This window comes from Balaenoptera acutorostrata, chromosome 5 (assembly GCF_949987535.1).
Source record: "Balaenoptera acutorostrata chromosome 5, mBalAcu1.1, whole genome shotgun sequence".
In the NCBI taxonomy this organism is placed as follows: Eukaryota; Metazoa; Chordata; class Mammalia; order Artiodactyla; family Balaenopteridae; genus Balaenoptera; species Balaenoptera acutorostrata.
In genome coordinates, this window is record NC_080068.1 from 67,331,719 (window position 1) to 67,350,829 (window position 19,111).

The following is a 19,111-nucleotide window of genomic DNA, read 5'->3' on the forward strand; positions in this document are numbered from 1 at the left end:
TTATTCCTTCTCTGATGCTCTTCCTTTCTTCATGCAGATCTGAGTTTCTGAACTGTGTCATTTTCCTTCTCTCTAAAGAAGTTCTTTTAACATTTCTTGCAAGGCAGTTCTACTGGCAGCAAATTCCCTCAATTTTTGTTTATCTGAAAAAGTCTTTCTCTCTCCTTCACTTTTGAAGAATAATTTCACAGGTTACAGAATTCTAGGTTGGTTTTTTCTCTCAACACTTTAAGTATTTCACTCCACTTTCTTCTTGCTTGCATGGTTTCTGAGAAGTGGGATGTAATTATCTTTGTTCCTCTATAGCTAAGATGTTTTTTTCCCCTCTGGCTTCTTTCAGGAGTTTTTTAATCTTTATCTTTGATTTTTCTGTAGCTTGAAAATGATATGCATAGGTATAGTTTTTCTGGCATTCATCCTGCTTGTAGTTCTCTGAGCTTCCTGGATCTGTGATTTGGCATCAAACATTGATTTGGGGTTAATTCTCAGTCATGATTGTTTCAAAGATTTCTTCTGTTCCTTTCTGTCTTTCTTGTCCTTCTGGCATTCTCATTACATGCACGTTATATCCTTTGTCCCATAGTCCTTGGACATTGTTTGTTTTTTTTTTTTAATCTTTGTTCTCTTTGCTTTTCAGTTTTGGAGGTATCTATTGTGATATCCTTAAGATCAGAGATTCTTTTCTCAGCTGTGTCCAGTCTGCCAGTAAGCCTATCAAAGGCCTTCTTCATTTCTGTTATAGAGGTTTATCTATAGCATTTTCTTTTGGTTCTTTGGATTTCCATCTCTCTGCTTACATTGCCCATCTGTTCTTGCATGCTTTCTACTTTATCCATTAGACCCTTTAGCATATTAATCATAGTTATTTTGAATTCCTGATCTGATAATTCCAACATCCCTGCCATATCTGAGTCTGTTCTAATGCTTGTTTTGTCTCTTCAAACTGTTTTTTGCCTTTTAGTATGTCTTATAATTTTTTCTTGGTAGTCAAATAATGATGTACTGGGTAAAAAGGACTGTTGTAAATAGGTCTTAGTAAGGTGATGGTGAGGTGTAGAGGGAGAGGAAGCACTCTGTAGCCCTAAGATAAGGTCTCAGTCTTTTAATGAGCCTGTACTCTTGACTGTGAACTTTACCTGTGCTTTTCAGTGCCCTCTCCCCCTTTAGGTGGAAAAGGATGACTAGAGTGGGCTGAAGTTGGGTATTTCTCTTCCATTCCATGTGGAAGGCTTGAGTCAACTGGAGTTGGGTGTTTCCCTTCTTCCAGATCAGTTAGGCTCTGGTTAAATAATTCTCCTGACAGCAGACTTTGTTAAGAGTAGAATATTCTGGCATATTTCAAATTGGTTCCTTTTTCCCTCCTTTTGCTAGAAGCACAAGGGAATTTTTCTCCGATATTCAATGTGAGAACTTGGTAGAGCTATAGGAGGTAAAACTCACAAAAGTTTTACCCCCAAAGACTGGGTTCCCCCAGAGATTTTATTTCTCTGACTTATCCACACTCATCTCCAGCAATTTGTCAATTACAGTTGTTTTTCCTACTTTAGCACTGGTTCCTATGGAGGTTTCAGTATGTTGTAATTCTCCCTGTTCTATTGATCTCTCCAATTGTGGAAGTGGTTTGCCCTGGGACCTTGCTTCTCTTATAGTTCTAAGAAGAGTTGCTTTTAAGTTTTTTCAGCTTTTTACTTGTTGTTAGGATGGAGAGGTGACTTTCAAGCTTACTTGCTGGACTGGAAACTGGAAGTTTGCAATGAATTTTTAAATTTGGGAATAACTCTCATTTCTACCATGTTATGTGTTCTTATCTGGAAACATGAAATAGTCCTCTACTTATTTAAGCCTTTTAAAATATCTTTTAATAATTTTATAATTTTCTCCATAAAGGTCTTATACTCATTTTGTGTTAGTCAGCTCAGGCTGCCATAACAAGATACCAGAGATCAGGTGATTTACACAACAGAAATTTATTTTCTCATGGTTTTGGAGGCTGGAAGTTTGAGATCAGGGCGCCAGAATGGCTGGGTTCTGTTGGTGTCTCTCTTCCTACCTTGCAGATGGCTGCCTTCTTGCTGTGTCCTCACATTGTAGACAGAGGGCTCTGGTGTCTCTTCTCATAAGGGTACCAGTTCTACTGGATCAGGGTCCACCCTTATGACCTCATTTAACCTCAATCACCCCCCTTAAAGGCCTTATCTCTAATACAGTTACATGGCAGGGCATGGTTAGGGCTTCCATATAGCAATTTTGAGGGGACACAATTCAGTCCATAGCACATGTTTTGTTAGATTTAGTCCTAAATACTAAATGTTTTTAATGTTATTATAAATGGTTTTATTTTTCTTATTATCTTATTATACTTTTAAGTGGTTTATGGTAAATGGACATGTAATTCATTTTTATATACTGATTTTATAAGAACTTGCTTTTATACAAATGATAGCATGATAGATCTAAGAATAATACTGCCAAATTTTAATTTTTTTGAAAACTTCTTTTAGATTCACTGCTACACAGAGTCACATAATCCTCAAATTCCAAGTTTACAACTGATCATCACAAGATCCCTATCCATATATACATTAGTTAGAGGGAAAAAGTTCTATACAAAATTTTAGTAGTTACATTTGTAAGCAATACTGAATTAGTGAAAACTGAAGAACTCCCAATGCATTACACATAGGATAACCACTCTTAAATATAAGAAGCGAGGCAATACAGGAAAATTTCCTGGACAGTCTAGAAAAATGATAAAGGCATTTATGATGAGATAAATGCTTTAAATTAATTAATTAATTAATTAATTTTTGGCTGCGTTGGGTCTTCGTTGCTGCACGTGGGCTTTCTCTAGTTGCGGCGAGCAGGGGCTACTCTTCGTTGTGGTGTGCAGGCTTCTCATTGCAGTGGCTTCTCTTGTTGCAGAGCATGGGCTCTAGGGTGCGCGGACTTCAGCAGTTGTGGGAAACGGGCTTAGCTGCTCCGCGGCATGTGGGATCTTCCTGGACCAGAGTGTGAATCCGTGTCTCCTGCATTGGCAGGCGGATTCTTAACCACTGCACCACCAGGGAAGCCCGAGATAAATGCTTTTAGTACACAACTTATTGGGCAAATGAAACTGCCACATAGGTTGGTACTTTCACTTTTGAATATTTGTGGTATGATATTACCCATTTATCTGACATTCATACATAAAATTTCAAGTCTGGTTCTCCAAACGGTTGCTTGATGTTTTTTGAATAGTGTCTGGTGTACTCAGAGTGCTTTTTTCATTTATCTTTTCTTCTTTTGTAAGGTTTAGTGGGACTGCGCAATGCTGGAGCAATAATCCAGAATGTCCTGAATAGTGAATTCCATTGTAACACCAGATCCAGGATAACAGCGAGCTATCAAGCCTTCAAAATGCTTGTACTGGCGTATAAATTCATCCTGCATGGAGTGCCACACCACCTATAATAAAAATGAAAATAAGAGTCATTAAACTATGAATGGAAATAATACACAGTCAAGTATGTAGAAATAATGTCAAGATATATTCTAAGGATTTAGAATAGCATAATAGTTAAGAACATACATTCTGGAGCTAGAGACTAGCTCCTTCCACTTATAAGGTTTGTGACCTTGAGTACGTTACATCATTGCTCTGTGCCTCAAGTTCCTTATCTGTAAACTGGGGTAATGATAATAATACCTTCCTCAGAAGCTTCAGGTGAGGTTAAATGAGTGGATACACGTAAAGTGCTCAGAACAGTGTGACACAGTAAGCACTCATTACATTTACCTGTTATTATATTTACTCCAATATCCAACAGCGATGTGGATATGCACAACTATGTATGAAACTAAGACTAATGATTAAATGAAATGCAACACTGAATGCTTAAATTTCATTTCATATGAAAGTTTAACAATTTCTTTATCTAAAACTGATGATGCAAAACATTGCTTGATGCCATGGAGGACACCAAGATGAGTCAGACCAATCACCTGCAATCAAAGGAATTTATAATCTGGAAGTGGAAATCACGATGCAGACAATTATCAAGACAGAATCTGATACACACATTGACATATTAGCTAATATTAACAGGTTATATTTATTGACTTATTTCATATCAGCACAGTACAAAGTGCTTTATGTATACATTATCCTTTTTAAGTCTCATGACAACCTGGTGAGGTGGGTACTATGAAATCATCCCTATCTGCCAGTTGAGGGGATTTTTCCTTATAAACCCTAAATCTCATAAACCCTAAATTCCTAATAGACAACTTAAGACTATTTACTAAACAGTTTTACTTACACTTTTTTGCTTCTCATCTTTTAGCTCATGGTATTTCATCCACCTGGAAGGCCACTTCTCCTACTTTATCTGTTAAGTTAGTATCTGACTTTCAGAGGCTAACACAAATGCTTTCCTTCATGAAGCCTTCCATGGTGTTAAAATCAGAATTATTCTCACTCATCTTTGGGCCTTTTAGTATGGCTTATAAAGAATGATGGCTCAGTTGGCGGTTTAAATCTGACTCTACCATTCATTAGCTATGGGATCATGGTCATATTACTCCACCTCTCTAAGCTTTGATTTTCTCATGTATAAAATGGCAATGACAGTAACAGTAGTGCCCACTATACAGGAGAGGTATTATTTCTACTTTTCAAATCAGGAAATTGAGGCTCAGAGAGGTGAAGTAATTTGCCCCAAACCATGAAGCTTTATCTGGAGCCAGATTATGAACCCATTTCCAGCTCCAACCCCCATGCTCAGAATCACTCCACTGTACTATACACCATTACATTTCCTTGCTACCCTCAAAACTAAAACAAAATGAAAAAACCCATCCCCAAACAAAAGAAAAACAACTTAATGCCTCAAAACAATAAAAAAGAAATACAAAATAAACAGGAATAGCCATATAAACTTATATAAATATTACTCCTTTCTTCCCCTCACAATTCATTAATCTGGTCTGTACCTTGTGGAACTTTCCTCCTACACTAAAATTAGAAAATGCATAGTATTTCTAGAGGAATATTTTGGAGAAAAGCAGTATATGTAAGGATGTGCAATATAGGATGGTTCAAAGAACTAAAGCATACCTGGAGTAAGTTCTCCTCTTCACATAAATGTTTGTCAACCTTCTTGTAGAGGTTATCTAGACCTTTTTTTACTTCCTTTCCAGGATACTCTTTAATAACTTTTCGGAGTTCTTGTTTGTTAAATGCAAGTTGATAGCTTACTTCCTCTTCTCTTATACCCTGTGCTACCCGAGCTTCAACGCCTTCAAAGAAATGCTTTGAGGAAATGGAAAGAAATAATAGCTAAGAACTGCTTTCATGACCACTTAAATTAAAAAAAAATCTGATTATAAAATAGTATATATTCATAATGTAAAAATCAGTGTGTGAAAATATAAAGGATAAAATAATAATCAGCTATTATCATGCCACTCAGAGATAACCACTGTCAACATTTTTGATTTCCTGTTAGTCTTTTGATGTGTGAGTACATAAATGAGATTATAATTTTGCACGCTGTTTTTCCACTTAATATTTTATATGTTTTCCCAAAGTATAAATTTTAATGGCTGCATAATGTTCCTTCCAATGACTGAACTACAATTTGTTTATTCATTCCTCCAGTATTGGGTATTTAATATTTTTCACTCTTTTTTCTTGGAGTTGGCAAAATCTACTCATCAAAAAAAAAAAAAAATTCTTATAAATACAGTCGTCACAAATAACTTTCATTCGTAAGTATTTACCCACATTATTGATTACTACCCAGCATAAATTTCTAGACTATAATTCCTCAGTTGAGGAGTATAATTGTTAAGCATTCTGAAGACTCTTCATGTACACAAATTGCTTCCCAGGAAAGTTCAATCAGTTTATATTTCTGTCAACAGTATATGAGAATGTTATCTTACCATACTATCATCAGCATTAGCACAATTAAAAAACAAATCTTTTCCACTTCAAAAAGTGAAAAAAGTTTGTCATTTTATTTCACAATTCTTTGGCTATAAATGAAGTTAACCTGCTTTTCAGATGCTTAGTGGTACATTCAGAACCCTTGCCCATTTATATGTTGAGGTCTTAGTGCTTTCCTTATTGATTTTAAAAAGATCTTTTATATTAAATATACTGACATGGTGTTACAAATATTCTCCTCAGGTTGTCTTTTAAGTATAATTGGTCTTTTAATATGCATATTGATTGGCAAGTCTTTATTTGAGCACAATACGACTTAATATCGACAAGCCTAATCCAGTCATTACTTTTCTCTAAAATTTTCTTAGCAATTATTATTTATTTATTCTTATAAATTATTACTTTTTTGACAGTAATTTTTGGACAAGTCTATTCCTGGTAATTTTAAAATTTTGTTTCTACATAGACTTTCATATTATATATAGGTAATTATAACCTTGACTCTCCTTTGTATATCTTTATGTTTCGGTCTTATTGCATTGGCTAGATCTTCCATAACAATGTTAAATAATAAGGGGTCTATCAATGTTTCTGCTTTAAATTTGATTTCAAAGGAAGTGCCTCTATGTTGCAGGTAAGTATCATGTAGGCTTTAGGTCTGAGACCAACCTTCTACCCTAAAGGAATATCTGTCTGTTCTTAAGTTTTAGAAAGAACTGGTTCTGCATTTGATTAAATGTCTTTTAATCAAAACAATTCTTTGAATTATCGACAACAGATACATAATTTTTATTTGACTCATTTCAAGTTAAAAACTTAGAGAAGATGACTAATCATATTGTGGACAAAGTTAGTTAGAAGGGTCCATTTAAGTTTCTACTATGTTGCACAACTCTCTAAAACTATCATTTCTCACTTTTTAAAAAATATTTATTTTGTTTATTTATTATTTATTATTTTTTGGCTGTGTCGGGTCTTAGTTGTGATATGCGGGCTCTTTCGTTGCGGCGCACAGGCTCCAGAGCGCGTGGGCTCTGTAATTTGCGGCACTTGGGTTCTCTAGTTGAGGTGCACGAGCTCAGTAGTTGTGGCACGCGGGCTCAGTTGCCCCGCGGCATGTGGGATCTTAGTTCCCCGATCCCGTGTCCCCTGCATTGGAAGGCAGATTCTTTACCACTGGACCACCAGGGAAGTCCCTCATTTCTCACTTTTAATGATCAGACTTGCTCTGGGGAATGAGAAGTCAAGAAAAGAAGGGAAAAGAAAAGGCAACGAACAAAACAATTTTTGGTTTTCCTTTTATCTTGATAAAGTTTTCAAAATCTTCATCTGAACTAGGGATAAAGGTTAGCCGTTTATGAGGTAAGAAATAAAAGAGTCTGGTATAATGGAAAAGCCTAAATCTACGGTTCATCCCCCAGCTTTGCTACTTTCCAGTTATTATAACTTTTCATTTACTTTCAGTTTCTTCGTTTGTAAAATGGGGATAATACCATCTTACCCCACATCACTGTTTATAGGAACTAAAAGAAATAATGTATATAAAACATCTAGCAGTGTCTTGGCACACTGGCAGCTTAAGTATCTGAGTCTCTCCTTCCTTATCCTCCTGCATCAATATATGAGCAAATTTAAAACAAATGTCTATTGTGTTATTCACATGTACACAGGTTCAAAACCAGGAAAGATACACTGAATGAAAATATACTTACATTTAGTTTTTCAAGAGGTTGTCCTAAAGAGTAAATGACGTAAGACTGAAGGTGATCTGTGTATTTTTGTTTGGCTTCTTTTTTTTCAGCTTCTAGACATGAGATTTTCAAACGAGAAAGTGTTGCAAAAATATGGTGGAAGTTTTCCATCATGACTACATCCCTGGGCGTCTTCTGGCTTTCGTTAGCTACTTTCTCCACTAAGATGAGAACAGGAAAAACACAGTAACATCCTGATATAAGTATAACCATATTTAGCTAGGAAAAATTTACATGATTTTTTTCATTTGTAAGTATAAGAAGTAAGCACATTTCTGGACTTAATAAAATATATTGTACTGAAGGATCTTCACATCTACGTAAACCTAATAAAAAATCATTCTAAAACAGTCCCAAATACATATATATGGAAACTTAGTATAGAATAAAGGTGGCTTTTCAAATCAGTGGGGAAATGATGAATTATTCAAAATGTTTAGGACAACTAGCTGGTCCTTTTGAATACACTAAATTTGGATTCCTATTTCACATCTTTCAGACAAACAAATTCTAAATTGCTCAAGTACTTAAAATGTTAAAAGCAAATAAATAAATGAATACAATCATAAGTACTAAGAAAAATAAAGCCAATTAAAGAAATAATTTTGTGATAGTATGAACTTTCTAAGAATGGCTCAAAACTTAGAATCATAAAGAGAAAGATGAATAAATATTTCAAATAAAATTTGAAAGCTCTTGCATGGTAAAACATACCATAAACAAAATTGATTTATAGTCTTTCAGGTTTACAAAGAATAAAAAGATTGATAATACCTAGTAATATTAGGCTTTGATGCAGATGTGATAGAAACTTTCACCAAATGCTCAAAGCACTAAACTGGTATAATCTTTCTATGTGGCTATTTGGCAAAAGCCTCAACACAGACACAAAACTTTTGACCCAGTAATTCCATTTCTAATAATTGACCCTAAGGAAATTATTGGACAAGTATACAAAAATATATGGAGGAAACTGGAAACAAACTAAATGCCTATTAACAAAAGATGTGGTAAATAAATAATGATACATGGAATACTATGCAATCATTAAAAATGATTATGGTTATCTATATTAATAGACAAGGAAAGACACTAGAAGTATAGAGTATAGTAGGTTCCAAAACAGTGTATAAGGTATGATAAAACTTTTAAAATTAGAGAACACACACAATATGCACATATACACCAGCGAGAGAGATATACTCAAAAGTTTAGCAGCGAAAAATTAAATGTTATCTTTGCATGATTAGATTACAAATTATCCTTATTTTCTTCCTGGTTTTTAAAATCAGTTTGCTGATTTTTGGGGGTATGTAATGAGCATATATTACTTTACAATCAGAAAATGCAAAGCTACTTTGAATTTTAAAAGAACTATCAACCATACAAACATTCAATCATATAATTAATCTATCTTTCCCCTAAACCTGTTTCCACTGAAAATATGTTATCTATAACTTCCTGTCAATTTTTTAGCTTTAAAAATTCCTGAATAGATGCAATCAGATCATTTATTTCAAATTAAACAACACATCCACACTGTTTCTGTAACTTAATAGTGTGGTCTGACATAGGAAGACGGTGAATTATAGTATTTTAGCATTAATCTACCATATGTGACACATATGAAAACAGGCCTAAAGAAGTGAATTGATTTGTTTAAGGTTACACAGACATCACTGCTGATCATCTCTGGAAGACTCTTGCTAAAAAGCAATGTAATCTGGGAGATCATTTTTTGTGTTTAAACAATGAATTTCAATTTTCCATAGTGATAAGCACATATGAACCCTAAAATATAAGTGGTTCCTGGTGAATACAAATGGGTTTTATGTACTGCTTATTTTTCAAATTTAAGAAATCTTTAATTTCAGAACACTTAAAAAAAAGACTATAGAATATGCAAAATAATGAACACATCCACATCTGTCCCCAACTTCTAACTTACCAGAAATAATGAAAACAATCAACCAAAAAATTCTTTAGCATGTAACAAAAGCTTACCATTAACAAACACTCCTCTGATAAGTTTAGTATATGCTTTATCTAGATCTCCACGACGCTCAGCATTTTTAAAGATTGATTCTGCAAGTCCAGCAAATTCTTCAAATTCAGCAACAAATGGGAGAATTCCTACTTTACTCTTCTTTGAGATCTTTACTTCCTCCATTTGCCTTATTTGGTTACTCTAAAGATAGGCAGAACGCAAAGGAGAAAAATAGCCAAGCAACTTAGAAACAGCATATAATAAAAAGCAAATGTATACATCATAGAGACAGGACATAATTTAATACCTAGAACATTTTGAATGTTTACTAAATAAAGATTAATAGGGATAACTACGAAAAACTATTTCTACAGATTAAAAAGTACATATATTTTACGTAAGAAAATAAAGTCAAGGAAAAATATACAAATTATTTAAAACAAGATGCAATCAAAGCTTGTGAACCTCAAGTCTTTGTTTAAAGTAAAAACAACCAATAAACATTTTTATCATTTACGAAAGATAAGTATACAGTGATTGCCCATTCTGGGGCAGAGCAGATATCAGAGCACACACAGGATTTCTCAACATTATTTCTGGTTGGTGGCTATGAGGTCAAGTTTGAGAACCATAGTTTATTTCCAAATCACACCAGCCTAAAACTTGTTTGGATAGAGAAGTTCTGTATTTTTGGGGTATGAGAACAGAGAAGGAAAACAGGCATTTCTACTATGGATTTGTATTATATAATTTTCCATGTATCTATTAGTTACTTATTCTAAATATGTAAGCAAAGTGCTTCTGTATGATGGTGACAAAGTGCAAAAGAGATGTTTCATATAGACAGAATCTAGACACTTGGGTTCAAAATGATCCGTGGGTTCAATTATGGTTCTGTGTACTTCTCAGGTTATCTAGATCTATTCACAGTAAAAATTACATTGCCAAGTAGTGTTGGATCATTTTCAACTCTTACCTAAAATTTCATTGTGTTGAGGTTTTGGGGGTAAAACCTGAAAACCATATGACATGTGGCTTAGAAAAGTAATTGTTCTTTTATTCAATATGTTATTGGAAGTCCCAGTCACAGCAAAAGGTAAGAAAAAGAAATAAGAAATAAGAAATAAATGAGAAATAAGAAAAAGAAATAAAAGGACTCTAAAGAAAAAGAAATAAAAGGAATCTAAATTGAAAAAGAAATAAAAAAGAAATAAAAGAATAAAAGGAATAAAAAAAAGAAATAAAAGGATTCTAAATTGGAAAGGAAGATGTAAAACTCTCACTACCTGCAGATGACATGATAGTATACATAGAAAATCCTAAAGATGCCACCAAAAAACTCTTAGAACTAATAAATGAATTCAGCAAGACTGCAGATAACAAAGTTAATATACAGAAATCTGTTGTGTTTCTGTATACTAATAAGGAACCATCAGAAAGAGAAATTAAGAAAACAATCCCATTTACAGTTGTAACAAAAAGAATAAAATACCTAGGAATAAATCTAACCATGGAGGTAAAAGACTTATACTCTGAAAACTGTAAGACACTGGTGAAAAAAAGTGAAGACAACACAAACAAATGGAAAGATAAACCGTGCTCAATGATTGGAAGAATTAATATTGTTAAAATGACCATACTTCCCAAGGCAATCAAGAGAGTCAATGCAATCCCTATCAAAATACCAATGGCATTTTTCACAGAACTAGGACAAATAATTCTAAAATTGCTACGGAAACACAAAAGACCATAATAGTCAAAGCAATCTGGAGAAAGAAGAACAAAGCCAGACGTATTATGCTCCTTGATTTCAAACTATACGACAAAACTACAGTCATCAAAACAGTATGGTACCGGCACAGAAACAGATACATAGATTTATGGAACAGAACACAGAGCCCAGAAATAAACCTGTGCTTATATGGTTAATTAATCTACGACAAAGAAGGCAAGAATAAACAATGATAAGACAGCCAAATCTTATTATTTTCAAAGGTTTAAGAGTGCAAATCCATGTCACTATAGTGTGAAGAATCCTGAAAAGCAAACTAAATGCAGCTAAGAAATGTACTGGACTGCAGAGTCCAGCTTGGTAGAACTTGATGTGTCAGTTACTTTCTAATTTTATCTCTGGTTCTTGCTAGGCTAACATTTTTAGCCCTGTTCCTTGAAGAATAGTTTGGGCTTGGTCACCAGATGAAAGTGCCAAACTCAGGTGCTGTCTATTCCACTTTCTGCAGTCATCTGACATTCATGTTTCTGTCTTAATACACAAAGACCCATTCATTACCCATTCATTATGCCCTAGGTTCTGATATTGTCTCATGTACCAAAACATATAACACTTACTGAGCACACAAAATCAACCAGACACTGAGAAGACATGAGTTAAAATAAGAAACAGAGAGTGATGACAGACAGCAGAAGGAACCATCCTTCTCCCTTTGGTGATAAGAGGTATATCCTTTAGAAATACACGCAATTTAGGAGAAAATGAGTTTATACCTTTGTCTAGGTTAATTTTGCTTTCTTCACTTCCCAGTCTTGAGAGTAACATGAACATTCTTTAATAAACTATTATTAATTACTAGTACTATTATCACCACCACCACCACCATTGCAAGTGATCCATTAGTAAGCTCTTATTCTGTGCCAGGCAATGTGCTAAGCACTTCATTTGAACCCATGTCTACATCTACCTGATACTACATCTTATGCTTTCAACAACTATGTTCTATTGGGTTGAGAGGTATTATATAAAGTTATATTTTCCTGATAAAAGCAACAGAACCTTCATATTCTGTAAATGTATAGTGTCCTCATGATTCAGTGTTCCAGTTATGTTAAATGGGACTCATTATCTTAGCCTTTGGTAGTTCTTCCTTTTCCTTTTGGCTATCAGCTTGCAATCAGACCTTCCAGGTTTATCATCACCTCTGGAGAAGGCAGGGTAGGGAAGAGGATAAGCCTTAAATGGTTAAATTTCATAATATTTCAAATGCCAAGTGAAATCACTTGGTAGGGAAGGAGGATTAACAAGACTGTTGAGATGACATTTAAGTTTCTACAGTGGACACAGACTGTTTTTAAACTTTCAGAATCTCAATAAATATTTTTAGAAAGTATAAAAAATGATATGGATTTTAATTGCCCTTAATATTTTTATTATTCTCCCATTATTCTATGGCTATTCAAAAGCTGGATTTAACTTAGAGGTTACACAGTAGAAAAATTCAGATGATAAATATCCACTTTTATATACTAAATATATTAATAAAATGAAACTTTTTTTTTAGAACCTGACCCAGTCCAGTTCATACCTACAAGCTTACCAAAACCTAACAGAAAAAAAAAAAAGTTAATGATTTTTTTTCCCTATTAGAAGGAGGAAAATGGTGATTGCCAAAAGTTAACATAAGAACAATTTATTCTTAAAATAAAGCAATATTATTATTAACTAAAGCTATTAAACTAATAAACTAATTTAAATAAGCAATTAAAATAATCCAGTTATTAATTATCTTATTGGAGTATATTAAAAGAAGAAAAACAATAAATTCAAGTGATAGTTTCAACTGTTTCATTAAATCTATGGTCATTAATAGTCAACTGAGATTTCAGTTACTTAGTGGATCTCTTATGCAGCTGCTGCCTCCATGCCACCTACTCCAGAACTTGCCAAGATTCACAGTGTAGATGGGAAACTAGCTGGCACAGCACCATCCAACTAACTCTGTTCATGTAAATTGTAGCCAACACCCTGCTTCAAGGCTTTGGGCAGTAGATCCCACAGTGGAAAGCTGGAAATCTCTTGGCTTAAATACATTTTTTTGGCAACAGTTAGAATTCTAAGTTATTAAAAAACAAACAAAAATGAAAAACAAAACAAAAAAAACGAACTTACAATACATTTATCAAAGTTCCTTTTGACAGTCACCAAAACATTTCCCAATGTAGTACTTAGAAAAGAAGCAGGGTCCACATTTTGTGCAGTCCACACATGATGACTCATTTTGACTAGCATGTAAAGGGAGTTAAAGCTATCGATTTTGTCTCCTAATGCAATCAGGTTGTTCAGTTCTGGCTCAATGCAGCGAAATATTTTAATCATCATTTGGCGAATCATATCTTTCCTGTTCAGAAAACATACAAAATATAGAAAAGTTATTACAAGCTTCAGGTGTATTCATCTTCAACTTTATCCCCCGGGTATACACAAAATGACTAAAATTTGATATTTCAACTAACACTGTCCAAATATGATGAACTAATTATCCTATAGTGGTTTCCAATATAAACATATTTTTTTTAAGTTAAGTTTTATCACTCAAAATAACTTGGTCATTTGTAAAACTGCGTCCTGAAATGTACTTTGTGATTTCTGAGAAATACACTGCAATTCAAATGCTACTTCCTACCAGCAAATATCAAAATTGATTGCATTTCTGTGATTGCTATAGTAAAGAAGAGCCAAAGAGCCATAAACAGGACCAATTTTACTTCAGTAAGATGTTCGATAAGACACCGGGCACACAGGCTGATGCTCTGAGTGCTGTCAGTTATAGAGAGTCATCTGAACTCCTCACTGAGCAGCACTCCTTTCTGCTCAATTTAACGTTTATTTTTTTCCCAAAATAAACAATAGATAGTAACAAACACATACTCAGATGAAACAGGCAGTGGTGTGCCAGCATTATGTTGCCGTGACGACGTTCCTCCATCTAGGTCCTCTGCTTCAGTCTGAAAAAATTATTCAGGTACTTTACATAATAAAAGACCAACAATTTGACTAGTTTATATAGCAATAGCCTGCTCAGTCTTAAAATTCCTAGGAGAGAATATATTATGAGAAATAATGATTTTTAAAGGCAGTATTACCGACAAAACTATACAATTTAGTATGTTGTTTAAGAATGTTCAGGAAGTGCTTTGTTCTTAGATTTTATCTGAGAATTACTGTGGCATGAGAAGTTGTGTTTGTATGTGTGCACATGAGGGGAAAGGAGGAGAGAGAAGGTTGAGGAGGCTCAGAGGCAGCATGGGAATGGAAAGACAGCTCAACAAAAAGCTAAAAACATCCAGAAACAACTTTTAAGAGAGAATTTTAAAAATTAAAGAAATCTCAATGATCATTTTAATAAAATTTTGGTATTAAAAAATGCTATCGAAAGTTCTTACAGAAGCTAACAAGTAAACATATTAACTACCTGGACCACTTACAACAACAAGTCCCTAACCATTTAAAATAATTAATTTGTCATTCATTTTAGGCCTGCTTTTGATATGTTGGTTCTCTTTTTTAAGATGACCTTAATCTAAAAAAAATCACTCAATTTGCACTGTGCTTTTAAGTTCTTCAAAATATTCTTACAAATCTCTCATTTTATTTTCTTACACTTATGCCATCAGAGAAGCATGATGAATAGGTATTATTATACCTATTGCACAGATGAGGAAAAACAGGGATTAAATAATTGCTTTAAGGACTCATAGCTAGTTAGTAACAAAGCCATAAGATTTGGATTTGAGGCCTCCCCATTTTTTTTTCTTTCTTACTTTCTTTATAAAAAAGACCATGGTATATATACGCAAACATCTTTTTTATTTTTTTAGTTCTATTTTTTCTTGATGATTACTAAAACTGTTTTTTAAATAACGTTTTTTGTGGGAACTGCCTAGCAGTCCAGTGGTTAGGACTCCGCGCTTCCACTGCACGGGGCCTGGGTTCCATCCCTGTTCCGGGAAGATCCTGCATGCCACACGGCACGGTCAAAAAAAAAAAAAAAAAGTTTTTTGCAAAGTAAATTCAGACATTTTCCCCCCTTACTAATTTAGACAATGTTTAGGCCTAAAATAGTCTGGAATACTAGATTAGATGCCCAAATTCTATCACGGTTTTTATTATCTTGTATGACAAAATGTATTTAAAAAATCCTTAATTACAAATTTTGTCTTTTTCTGTTCTGATATTGAAATTGTGGCAATATATTAATTAGGTTAATTATGCTACAGGTCATAAATACTAGCCAATAAATAAATGTGAGTCATACCATAGTTCCAGGCATGCTTTGATGTTGCTGTAGTTTGAAAAATTTACTTATGAAGTCCTGTTCTGCCAGACACAGGGGCTCCAGTTCACTTAGTACCTGTTCAAAGATCTGAAGAAAACCAAAATGATCCTACAAAGAACTGAACCAAAATGCTTAAAATAACATTCCACATTTAATTACTTTTCTGCAGGGACCAGGGGTGCTTCATCTATAATCTCAACAGAACCCCCAAAACAAACACTTTCAAGATTGAAAGGACAACACAGTATTAACAAGGCATAACAGGGCCAGAACATACTTAAAATAAAACTCACAACAATTATTTACTCGAAATCTGGAAAGAGGAACACAGAGATAAACTTATTTTTTTTTAACATCTTTATTGGAGTATAATTGCTTTACGAGATAAACTTTTTAAACTTATTTAATGCATTGCAGAGAACAGTTTAGCTTCATAAAAGCTATTTCCTCTTTACTCTGTAGCTGCTCAAATAACTGGATTTATGATTGCAAGCACTTTATGATTTATAACAAACTTTAATAAAACTGTTACGTCATTTAATTGATAAATCACATTTCAGTTGACATTTGACAATATTTTTTTCAGATTCAGAACTGTAAAGTAGGATATGGTTAATTAAAAGAGCCAATGGAGCCCAAATCTTTGAACACAATTAAAGGAATAAAAAACTGATGCTAGAAAACTAATAGTAATGTTTAAGAAGTACTTGTTATTTTATTTTACCTTATCAAATTTGGTTCTGTCGGCAACATCGAGATCAGAGGCTGACATGTTTCCCATATCCAACAAGGAAGATGACTGAGATCTGCGATTCCCTGAACTCTGAACACTGAGTTTATTTAGACTAGAAGTAGATCCAGTTAATTTACCGGAACTTCCATGAAGACCTAAGAAATAATAAAACTTTAAAAGTTGTGACCTTCATGAATAAAAGATCCATAGCATAAATGAGGGTTATCTTCTACTGTCTTGGTCTTCTGGGGCTCATACTAGTTAGGGCACAAATCTACCACATGGGACAGATCGTAGGCTGTCCTCTTTCATTAACATTTGTGTCCTATTCCTGAACATACTGTAAAGAGCAGTGAAACTATACAGAATCATAGAATAGGACTGAACAAGATCTTAAAGATCACATTATGCCCCGACCAGTCTCACCATAAAGATTAAGCTGCCTGATGATTTCTGTAGACTAAAGTACATGAGGATTTCTTTCCCACTCAAACGACATGAATATGGATGAAAGTCACTGACCCTCTAGTGTACTAGTTAACATGATGGTTATATTTCTGAAAAAAACTGCCATATCCCAATATTACTCACCTCCACCTCAAATCAACACACTAGGTGGAACCATATCAAATTATTCTTGCCCTACCAAAAAAGTCAATTACACATGATTCAACTTTAATACACTCCTGAACCCAGAAACTCTGCTTTTACAGTAAGTGAACTGATCACAGTTCTTTAAAAACTAAACAAAATGAAGAGAAAAAAAAACACCCTGAAAATTTGTTATATTTAAAATACAACTAAAATATAATACATACATCATTAACTATATATATATATTTTAATTTTTAAATTAAATTTTATTCTTTTATAAAGCAGGTTATTATTAGTCATCCATTTTATACACATCAGGGTATATATGTCAATCCCAGTCGCCCAATGTAAATGTTTGCGCCAATGTAAATGTTTGCTGTGGGTTTGTCGGATATGGCCTTTATTATGTTGAAGTAGGTTCCCTCTATGACCACTTTCTGGAGAGTTTTTATCATAAATGGGTGTTGAATTTTGTCAAAAGCTTTTTCTGCATCTATTGAGATGATATTAGTTTTTATTCTTCAATTTGTTAATATGGTGTATCACATTGATTGATTTGCGTATATTGAAGAATCCTTGCATCCCTGGGATAAATCCCACTTGATACTGGTGTATGATCTTTTTAATGTGTTGTTGGCTTCTGTTTGCTAGTATTTTGTTGGGGACTTTTGCATCTATATTCATGAGTGATATTGGTCTGTAATTTTCTTTTTTTGTAGTATCTTTTTCTGGTTTTGGTATCAGGGTGATGGTGGCCTCATAGAATGAGTTTGGGAGTGTTCCTTCCTCTGCAGTTTTTTGGAAGAGTTTGAGAAGGATGGGTGTTAGCTCTTCTCTGAATGTTTGATAGAATTCACCTGTGAAGCCATCTGGTCCTGGACTTTTGTTTGTTGGAAGATTTTTAATCACAGTTTCAATTTCATTACTTGTGATTGGTCTGTTCATATTTTCTATTTCTTCCTGGTTCAGTCTTGGAAGTTTATACCTTTCTAAGAATTTGTCCATTTCTTCCAGGTTGTCCAGTTTATTGGCATAGAGTTGCTGGTAGTAGTCTCTTAGGATGCTTTGTATTTCTGTGGTGTCTGTTGTAACTTCTCCTTTTTCATTTCTAATTTTATTGATCTGAGTCCTCTCCCTCTTTTTCTTGATGAGTCTGGCTAATGGTCTATCAATTTTGTTTATCTCCTCAAAGAACCAGCTTTTAGTTTTACTGATCTTTGCCATTATTTTCTTTGTTTCTATTTCATTTATTTCTGCTCTGATCTTTATGATTTCTTTCCTTCTGGCAACTTTGGGTTTTGTTTATTCTTCTTTCTCTAGTTCCTTTAGGTTTAAGGTTAGATTGTTTATTTGAGATTTTTCTTTTTTCTTGAGGTAGGCTTGTATAGCTATAAACTTCCCTCTTAGAACTGCTTTTGCTGCATCCCATAGGTTTTGGATTGTCGTGTTTTCATTGTCACTTGTCTCTAGGTATTTTTTGATTGCCTCTTTGATTTCTTCAGTAATCTCTTGGTTATTTAGTAATGCACTGTTTAGCCTCCATGTGTTTGTGTTTTTTACATTTTTTCCCCTGTAATTCATTTCTAATCTCATAGCATCGTGGTCAGAAAAGATGCTTGATATGATTTCAATTTTCTTAAATTTACTGAGGCTTGATTTGTGACCCAAGATGTGATCTATCCTGGAGAATGTTCCATGTGCACTTGAGAAGAAAGTATAATCTGCTGTTTTTGGATGGAATGTTCTATCAATATCAATTAAATCTATCTGGTCTATTGTGTCATTTAAAGCTTCTGTTTCTGTGGTGGCCCCCAAGCTGTAAGCTTATTCAGCTTTCTGCTTTCCGGAGAACTGCTTGTCTCTTTCTTGGTATGCACTCCTGACGCTGCGGTATTGAGCGTAAAAAAGGAAAATGGCTTGCAGCCAGTTTCGTTCCAGGTGCCTGCTCTGGATCTAAGAGCCCCTGGTTTTCCCCAGAAGAAGGACGTGCTGCCCTGAGGGGGAAGTCTGTATCTCCAAAGAATGGCCCATAAGGCATGCTGA

The 19,111-nt window shown here is 34.1% G+C and overlaps 1 protein-coding gene across 5 annotated transcripts in view; it reads right to left on the bottom strand.

Annotated features, from left to right (window-relative positions):
* Positions 1 to 2,454: 2,454 nt before the first annotated feature.
* EXOC1 (exocyst complex component 1) overlaps positions 2,455 to 19,111 on the bottom strand; it is a 60,835-nt gene continuing 44,178 nt past the window's right edge. For all 5 annotated transcript variants that reach the window (XM_057546694.1, XM_057546695.1, XM_057546696.1 and 2 more), the window contains 8 exons: positions 16,466 to 16,629; positions 15,721 to 15,828; positions 14,334 to 14,410; positions 13,575 to 13,803; positions 9,688 to 9,871; positions 7,645 to 7,844; positions 5,099 to 5,293; positions 2,455 to 3,447 (listed from right to left, as the gene is read on the bottom strand). In XM_057546694.1, coding sequence (XP_057402677.1) covers positions 3,295 to 3,447; positions 5,099 to 5,293; positions 7,645 to 7,844; positions 9,688 to 9,871; positions 13,575 to 13,803; positions 14,334 to 14,410; positions 15,721 to 15,828; positions 16,466 to 16,629 — 1,310 coding nt within the window. In that variant the 3' untranslated portion in view covers positions 2,455 to 3,294. The remainder of the gene's footprint in view (positions 3,448 to 5,098; positions 5,294 to 7,644; positions 7,845 to 9,687; positions 9,872 to 13,574; positions 13,804 to 14,333; positions 14,411 to 15,720; positions 15,829 to 16,465; positions 16,630 to 19,111) is intronic.